Here is an 8,851-nt window from a genome sequence, read left to right as displayed (position 1 = left end):
TGGCCCAACGCTAAGGCCCAAGTCCAAACGACAGGCCCAACCCACAAGGTTATACCAACCTTCCTCTAAGAAGTCGGTGCTCCCCACGACTCCCTAACAAAGTCGGAAGCAGAGATTACCCTAAAATCTCTCAATCCACTTCCAGGAGCCATATCGTAAGCTCTCTAAGATGAAGGGACGGTTATCCATCTTAAAAGGTGGAACTGCTAATGGTGGTTATTGGTTCACCACTATAAATATACATACTGACACCCTTCAAGTATCTCTAAGTCCTAATACTCTTTAGACCTGCTCACACCTTTGCTGACTTAGGTATCAGAGTGTCTTTGGAAGTACCACCCCCATTCTCTCACACTCACAAGTTGGACGGAGGCCACAGAGGTGCGAACCCACTCGAAGGCTTCCCTCCTCAGACGATTGGGCCAACCTATCGAGTCCAGCCCATTAATCTCCAGTTACTCAACGTAACAACTATATTACCATATAACCAAAGTAGATCAAAAACAATAAATAAATAAATAAAAGAAAGGCAGCTAAGATTTTAAATATAGAAGAACTATGGGTGTATATGTGATCAGAAACATTCATCAAATTAAAAATTAATTATAATTTGACAAATTTTTAATAGTAAAAATAAAAATATTAAAAAAAAATTTTTTAAAAAAAATTATAATAATTAATAAATATTTTTTTTTATAAAATATCAAAATATATCTTTTAGAAAAAGATAATTTAAAAAAGATATTTTTTAAAAGCTTATCAAATATTTAAGTTTGTTCGCGATGATAGATAGTTAGATACAAGTCAGAATAGAAAATCAAAACCCTAAGGCGGCTCGTTTGCAAAACCAAAACTCTCTTCGATCTCTTTCTCTATGTGGTGCCGGTAAGGCTTTTTTTTTTCCTTCAGAATTTTGAATTCAGATTCAGCTCCAACCACCTCTTTGATTCTTTCTCCCAATTCTGTTGGTTTTTTCTGTTTTCTTCGAAATTACCCTTTGTATTTTTTCCTCCTCAATCATAAATTGGTTCGATTCTCTTTCGATTGCGCAATTCTATACAAAATTAGTAATAATTGGGGTTGGCGAAAACAAATTTGACGAAGGTATAGTTGAATCGGTTCGGTTTTAGCTTCTGGATTTCGTTAGGGTTAATTGTGTTGACAGAAGGCTGAACAATTAGGGTTCTTTTAGGGATTTTGACCGATAGATTCTTTTATTGATTTGTCGAGCGGGGCTTGTAATTTTTCGATCACATGGCAGCTGGGAGAGGCGGTGTTTTGAAGAGGGGGGAATCTTACAAATATGGCTCCATTAAGGAATTTGACTGCAAATATTATAATGATGGTTCTTCTATGGTGGAAGCTTCACCTGCCTCTAGTTCTCATGGTGGTGAAGCTTTGCTTCGGGCAGAGAAGAGGAGGAAAGTTTCTCCTAATGCATGGGACATGGGAGAGAGCGAAGTGAGAGTTTCTTCGAAAAACAGGGTCACCCAGGTTGTGGGTCTGCCTCCTACTACTCCATCTCCGGCTGATTCGTCTTTCGTGCTGCCGGGAGAGCAGTCAGGTGATGGTGATACAGATGCGGATTGCTTCGAGGGAAACAAGGTGCAGGGATGGAACATTGCAATGTCGAGGTGGGCTTCTGCTGATTTTTCACCAGTTGATGCATCTTATGATGAGGACAAGGATGGTAAAGTGAGCTTAACAACTGAAAGTGGTGAGATCCTAGAAGGAAGCTCGGGTGGGAAAGTTAGTAGATCAACTGGGAGTAGTGAAAGAGGTAAGTTTGACCTTTCTTCTGATGATGATACTGACACTGAAGAGGATAATATTGTTGATTCCATTGAGGAGGAGGATGAGGAACAAGGTAAAACTGCTTATAGTTTGGTGTCGGATTCTGATGAAAATCTTGGAGGTTGCAGGAAGGTGGAGAGGAATATAAACATGCTCAACAGCTGCAGAAGTGTGTTTGAGTTTGAAATGATTAAGAAGATAAATGAAGGAACTTATGGCGTTGTCTACAAAGCTAAGGATAAGAAGACCGGGGAAATAGTTGCATTGAAGAAGGTGAAGATGAACATAGATAAGGAAGGCTTTCCTTTGACATCCTTGAGGGAAATGAACATTCTTTTGTCCTTTAATCACCCGTCCATTGTAGATGTTAAAGAAGTAGTAGTTGATGATTTTGACGGTGTTTTTATGGTAATGGAGTATATGGAGCATGACCTTAAGGGGCTGATGGATGATATGAAGCAGCCTTTTAGTATAGGTGAAATAAAATCGTTGATGTGGCAACTTCTTCAAGGTGTTGACTATCTTCACGATAATTGGGTTCTTCACAGAGATTTGAAGTCTTCAAACATTCTGCTGAACAACAAAGGAGAACTGAAAATATGTGATTTTGGATTGTCTCGCCAGTATGGGAGCCCACCGAAGCCGTATACGCCTCTTGTGGTTACTCTACGTTACAGGTACATGGAATGAAATAAGTATTCTAGCTTTCATTGAATTTGAATGTGTGTCTGTGGACGTAATTTGTGCCTTTTCAATTGTGTCTATTGACAAAGTACTGGCAGATGCGAGAAACTCATGAATTACATCCTTGCTTTTCTGTGCAGAGCACCTGAGCTTTTGTTAGGTTCTAAAGAATACTCCACAGCAATTGACATGTGGTCTGTTGGTTGCATAATGGCCGAATTAGTTGCCAGAGAGCCTCTTTTCAAGGGTAAAAATGAAGTTGAACAACTTGATCAGGTTATTATTTATTACCAACATTCACTTGAATATTACTTTGCTTCTGTAATAGGTTGACTGCAAAGTATGCTCTCTCTCTCCTATTAATAGTTTTTGGTTGTATTAATTTGGTTGCAGATTTTTCGAACTCTGGGTACCCCAGATGAGAATATTTGGCCCGGATTATCCAAATTGCCTGGGTCTAAAGCAAAATTTGTGAGGCAACCGTAAGCTCTTATTTTCCCTGAATTGTTGTGGTTTTACTTCTCACTAAGATTTCCTACGACCTCCTATTGTCACGATTTTATATAAAATGATGAGATAATTCATCTTGATTTTAACTCGGGTATTATTTGCCAACTATTTGCTATTTCAGGTATAATATGCTCCGGAAGAAGTTCCCAGTCGCATCTTTTACTGGTCAGCCAGTTTTATCAGAGTCAGGATTTGACTTGTTGAGCAGGCTTCTAACTTATGACCCTGAAAAGGTAACACGTGATCACCATTGATTAAGTTCTGATGGGTTTTACATGAAATTGAATGATATGACTTATACCGGTGGTTTGCTTTTGTCTATTCTTTTGCAGAGGATAACAGCTAAAGATGCTCTCCTTCATGATTGGTTCCATGAAGCCCCTCTTTCTAATTCTGATTTCAAGCCTATTTCCCCTTTTCGTTGCTAGGACAGGTACTTCTGCTCGAAGCAATGGAACTTTACAGGAACAATTCAATTTTTATGTTCATTATTCCCAAAAAAAGGCTCATGATGTATGATGTGATTTCCAAGGACAGTGTCTTGCACTTCAGTAGGTGCTGATTTTTACCGTTAGAAGCAGCTGCTTGATACATAGTCACCTGACAAGGTGTGGCTTTGTAACTGTTTTTCTTTTCTTTTTTTTTTCCCTCACTTTTACAAATTTCTCTCGACTGAGTTTAAAGCACACTATCTCTCAGTATTCTGCATTTGCTAAAGTATGTACATATATTTCAGGATTCTCAATAATAAATGATGAATTTCTTCTTGTGGTAATATTCATTACCTTTGCATTCCTTTCCCTTTTGATTATCATGTCTTGTGCTGTGATGTAAAAGATTCACTATTAATTACATCAAGTATTGTTATTTCTTTTGGTGTGATAGTGTTCATGCATATTATTGTGTTGGTTTTGTTTTAGATTGGTCATATGTAAATTATGAGCCAAGATGAACACAATGGAATACATGTAGTCTGGCTCCGCGTCCTGAATCTTGGACTCTCCACTTGCTTCTACATTTGCCAGGTTCTCGTGTATATTTATAAGTGTATTTTCTTAACCCCTCTTTTTTTTTGTGTTATCTCCTCTGTTCTTAGTTGCACACCTTTCAAAGGTTGACTTAGTAAGGTGAGGTTTTTTATTTTTTGGCTTTTGGGGTTGATGTGGGGAGGCTATGACGCTATGTTCTTTTCTCATTTTATTCCCCCAATATCATTTCTTAATTCATAGTAGAGGTGTAACATGGCTTGGTGCTTAGCCTTCAGTACTGCTCTACTGGCTGTGGGGGATTCGTATTTATTGCTTTCAGTGCTCCCCAAGGTATGGAGTTTGGTTTTAATTGAAGCTATTAGTTTTGCCTGATTTGCTCCTGGCCACTTGGTCAGTAATGAAATTTCGTAGAGAGTCACTGTTATAATTTATGTTGTGCAAATTACCACGTTTTATCCCAAGGAAATCTCAACTTCATTTAATTTTATTTTTGGACGTTATTCTCTGCAGACACAAGTAAACTGTCATGGCATCATTTGCCCGCAGGTAGTTTATTGTTGTGTTTGATCATGATAAAGTATTTTGATATTGAGCCTTGTATAGATCAAAACTAAGCATGCAGAGTCTGGTTGAGGGAAGTTTGGTGTTGCATGAGCCAACAAAACAGTGGACTTGTATGGGTTTCTCGGCAGACATTCTCGTATAAGTAAACATGCACGTTTACACACATGAAACTGAAATGGTTAATCTAATGATTAACTTCGTTTGCTTTTGTTTTAGCTTTAGACTATTATTTTAACTAGGGAAGGAGGAAGATGAAGAGGATTTAGTGGCTGAAGCAAAAGAAGCAAACAGGTTGAAACTTTGTCCGTCTCTGATGATGGCTTTCTATTGACTCCATTTTTCTAGTTCTTACAATTCTGTGTAGAAATCCCTTGCAAATATTTATTTATCTTTTCTGTGTTCGTATAAAAGTATAAAACAAGTTTTTGCATTCTCTAGAATAGCTTGACATGTATTGTGGCTAGCAGACACGCATAGTTTTGTTGTATAAAGATTTATTACCCGATAGGGATTTTTAAATTCATCTAGTGTATAATTGTTTTCTTTTTCAAAGAAAATGACCTGGCATAAAACGCAATTCTGTTCTCTAACCATTATGAAGCAAGTCCCAACCCCCTTTTTTGTGTTTAATTTCCATTGATATTTCTTGCCGGATTTATCTTCTCTCCTTCATGAGATGAAGAGTTAGCTGTCAGCACAAGCAGTCCCATACTCCCATTGTAACCACAATTATTTTCATTTCTCTTTTTGCCTAACTACCATCTATGGTTGACATTTGACATGTGACTATGTTGTACAAAACCAAGTCTTTGTAGATATGTAAAAAGTAGAAATTCACCTGTAGTTTTATGTAAAGTTGATTGAGAATCGTTAGATGTTTTTATAAGTTTGATTAAATAATTATTTAATGATTTTCAATTCTTAACTTTACACGAAAACAATTTTGCAGAGTCTTCCCCTAGGTAAAAATAAATGGAAGGAAAATTTTACCTTTAAACTGTTTTACTTGAGGAGAAAAGGTTTAAATTAAAAACGAAGTGCATGGGATGGACTAACTAATAAATTTTTAAATTATTTTTAAAAAAATTAACGGAGAAAAAAGTTATGAGAAAGTCTCTGAGGTCATCTATTTTATTAAAATTTAGTTAATATTTAACCAGTAAAATAAAAATAAGTAATTTTATATTATTAGAAATAATTTTGCATTATTAAAAATGTTAACAATTAATTGATTATTACGAAGTACAAAATTTGTTGTCTTCTAACCCTCTCCAAAAGTTATTATTTGACAAGGTTTAAATTTCCAACCTGCGAACAAACGGTCAAAACTTGATTATGTGTCTCATATGGGTATGGTGTAGATTCTTTAGTAGTTTTAGATAATTCATCAAAGGTTACAAAATGGCAAATATTCTTAAAATATTCAATGTTCTAGAAACTTAGAAAGTAGCTATAAAATAAAATCATAAATGGTTATTTTTATAATTTTATATAAATAAAATTAAAGATGGTGAAGGTTGCTAAAGCACTCGTGTTATATAATGTGTGAGGTTATCCATCCAAGGGGATTGGGTACCACTAAATAAATTTGGTTATCCACAAGCTCCGCAGTTTCTGTCAAAATTCTGCTTTAAGATAAAAGTTTCACATGGATACATGATAGAAACAGTTATCACGTGATAATCGAGCATGAGATGGGATCATCCCACACCAAACACGATAAAATTGCCGGATATTAGTTGTGCTGCCAAACTACGTGGTACATCATGCCCTTCACTTTTGGTCATGATATATATGCAAATTGTGTTTGAAACGGCGTGGAGGGAGGTTCAAAAAAAGGAGTAGGTGAAAAGGGTGAAAAATAATTCTAAATTAGAGTAAGGGTTATCGTCTTATTTCTGTTGTTTTAGTTTGGTGGGCTTTGGAATCAGTCCAACAAAAATTGGCTGAACCTCTCTTGATTATCTAGTAGGATTGTAAATTTTGTTATGACTTACATCACAAAATCTGTCCCTTCGGGTACATTTGATAAAATTGGAACCATATAGAGAAGATTAGCATAGTCCCTGCGTAAGGATGACATCACAAAATCTAATGCCTCTTCCAATGATCCTCCCGCAAAGTAGAGAGAGATGCTTGGCAAGAGCCAATTTGACCCATCAACTTAATGGTTTTAATAGAGAAATTTCTCTTCCAGAGATGTGCGTGTCTCGGAGGAATCATTGGAAGTGGCGTTAGAGTGTCTCCATTAAAGTCAATAAAATCTATAGATCCATTAATAGCATGGTTGAAACTCTTATCAAATATTCTACGTACTTGAGGAGGGACCATTCACCATTGAAAGAGGCTGTAAAATTTGGGAGTGGATTCGTGAAGAAAAAATTGGATGGTGTCAATTATGATCTCTCACTTTTTATCGTTTTCTCTCTTATATTTAAATTTGGTCTCACTTATAAAATTAATGATAAGAGATCACACTTCATTTTCTCAAGTGTTAAAAAAACAAGAAAAGATCCATTTCTATAAAAAAATTTTTAAAAGACAACATTTTGAATGAAAGACTTGATGAATTCAAATAAGAATTACATCCGAACTTCTTAGATATAGATAAATCAGTCACAATGTTAGTATTAATATATAAATCAACTTGCATAATCACCATCATACTAGACGAACTAAGAAACATTGTGTCTGTCGAGATTAAAAGTCAAAACACAACTTAAACGGCACTGGATTCGATGGTTCCAGAATATTTGGACCATTAAATGTCCCATAATAAAATATATTTTTTAAGTTTTTTTAACAACGGTTAAATAGTTTTTTTTCTAATTTTAATTACAAATTAATCTCATATATTTTATTTAATTATAAAAACTTTTTTATTTTATAAATTATTATTTTATCATTCATCTATTATGTTTATTAACAATCAAAATAAAAAATAATAACGAATTAGATCTTCCATTGGTCATAATAAATTTTTTGGCCATTCCAATCGATTAAAAGTTTATATGTGATCCGTGACGTTCATCTAGGGCTGTGAAATCGTGTTTATTTGAAAATCAATCGATTGGATTATCAAAACAATCGATTGAATTTCAGGTTTCCTATAACTCAATCGATTGGACTACAGGTTATCACAAAATAATCGATTGAAAATTGCAAAGCAGCATAGTTTTCGCAAAAATCAATCTATTGGTCATATTACCCAATCGATTGAACGATGACTAAAATGTTGATTTTTTAAAATTCAATCGAGTTCTTATACTACCCAATCGATTGAATGCTCCAAAATAACTTGAGGTCTCACAATTCAATCGATTGGTTATGTTACCCAATCGATTGAATTGTGTATTACGCCGTTTTCAATTTTCTTATCGTTTTTATAAATTATTATCTTATTATTCATTTATCTTTAACTTTAAAATTCTATCTTCAATTTTTAAGACTTTATTTTAATTTAGATACTCTAATATTATTTTTTCTTTAATATTAATATTATAAATTGGTGAATAATCTATCACCAATTATTCAATTCCACCATTGGAATCGTATATCAATCTCTTTATATCATGAGAGAGTGGTGCAGGGCTTATGACTCGATGCCTGAGTAGTTATAATGTCTCTTGACTTACCCTTTTTTGAAATCATGTATTGGCTGGTAATGAATGTTCTTAATTTTTTTACAGGAAATTCGTTGCTTGAAATGTTCCTCCTTTTTGAGAAATTCATATCAAACACCCCCAACTGAAAATACCAGTGGTGTACGGGATATCGGCGGTGCAGAAGATAATCAATATTCTCCTATTTTAACTGCGTTTTATGTATGCTCAAATGTTTTGTATTGAAATCCAATTATCCTTCTGTGCTCTTCATTGTGCAGAATGGCGAACTACTGTGTGATGCTGGTGTCATCTCCGGAGCTGTGAAACATATGTTCGATATATTGGAGGCTCAGGATGCAGAGTACAACATGAAAGTAACATTATCAGAGCTTTACAATGAGAAAATAACGGATCGTTTGCCTCGTGAAAAAACTGTAAAATGTGAAGATGATAAGTCTAAAAGTCCTATTACTCTAATGGAGGATTGGAAAGGGGGCTTCCATTGTTAATTTAGGAAGAATTGATTAAAAATTAGTAATATATATACTTCATATATGTTTTAGTAATATATGTTAAAGATTCTCTTCTCCTTGTGTGTGTATTGATGAGTTAGAACAATAATAAATATGATATATTATTTATGTCAATGAGTGATGCTAGGACTAATTAATTATAGATATTATATTCATGAGTCATCAAATTTAT

At 34.7% G+C, this 8,851-nt stretch overlaps 1 protein-coding gene and 1 non-coding gene across 2 annotated transcripts; both read left to right on the top strand.

Moving 5' to 3' along the window:
* Positions 1–798: 798 nt before the first annotated feature.
* Positions 799–5,384, top strand: LOC130943285 (cyclin-dependent kinase G-2-like). Its single transcript, XM_057871086.1, has 6 exons — positions 799–885; positions 1,262–2,471; positions 2,619–2,754; positions 2,872–2,960; positions 3,110–3,221; positions 3,321–5,384. Exons 2-6 carry the CDS (start codon positions 1,354–1,356, stop codon positions 3,414–3,416), a joined length of 1,551 nt encoding a protein of 516 aa, XP_057727069.1. The 5' UTR covers positions 799–885; positions 1,262–1,353; the 3' UTR covers positions 3,417–5,384.
* A 1,166-nt stretch (positions 5,385–6,550) lies between these two features.
* On the top strand, positions 6,551–6,652 carry LOC130947070 (U6 spliceosomal RNA). Its single transcript, XR_009072482.1, has one exon. It is a non-coding gene; the product is annotated as a U6 spliceosomal RNA (small nuclear RNA).
* The last annotated feature ends 2,199 nt before the right edge of the window (positions 6,653–8,851 follow it).

This window comes from Arachis stenosperma, chromosome 8 (assembly GCF_014773155.1).
Source record: "Arachis stenosperma cultivar V10309 chromosome 8, arast.V10309.gnm1.PFL2, whole genome shotgun sequence".
Lineage (NCBI taxonomy): Eukaryota > Viridiplantae > Streptophyta > Magnoliopsida > Fabales > Fabaceae > Arachis > Arachis stenosperma.
Note: the sequence above shows the minus strand (reverse complement) of the source record. Positions and strands in the feature narration are given on the sequence as shown.

Excerpts from the sequence above, each read along its gene's own strand:
- LOC130943285 (XM_057871086.1), top strand. The coding sequence starts at position 1,354 with ATGGTGGAAGCTTCACCTGCCTCTAGTTCTCATGGTGGTGAAGCTTTG. Across the intron at positions 2,961-3,109 it reads GCAAAATTTGTGAGGCAACC|GTATAATATGCTCCGGAAGA; the intron begins GTAAGCTCTTAT and ends TTGCTATTTCAG. Across the intron at positions 3,222-3,320 it reads TAACTTATGACCCTGAAAAG|AGGATAACAGCTAAAGATGC; the intron begins GTAACACGTGAT and ends ATTCTTTTGCAG.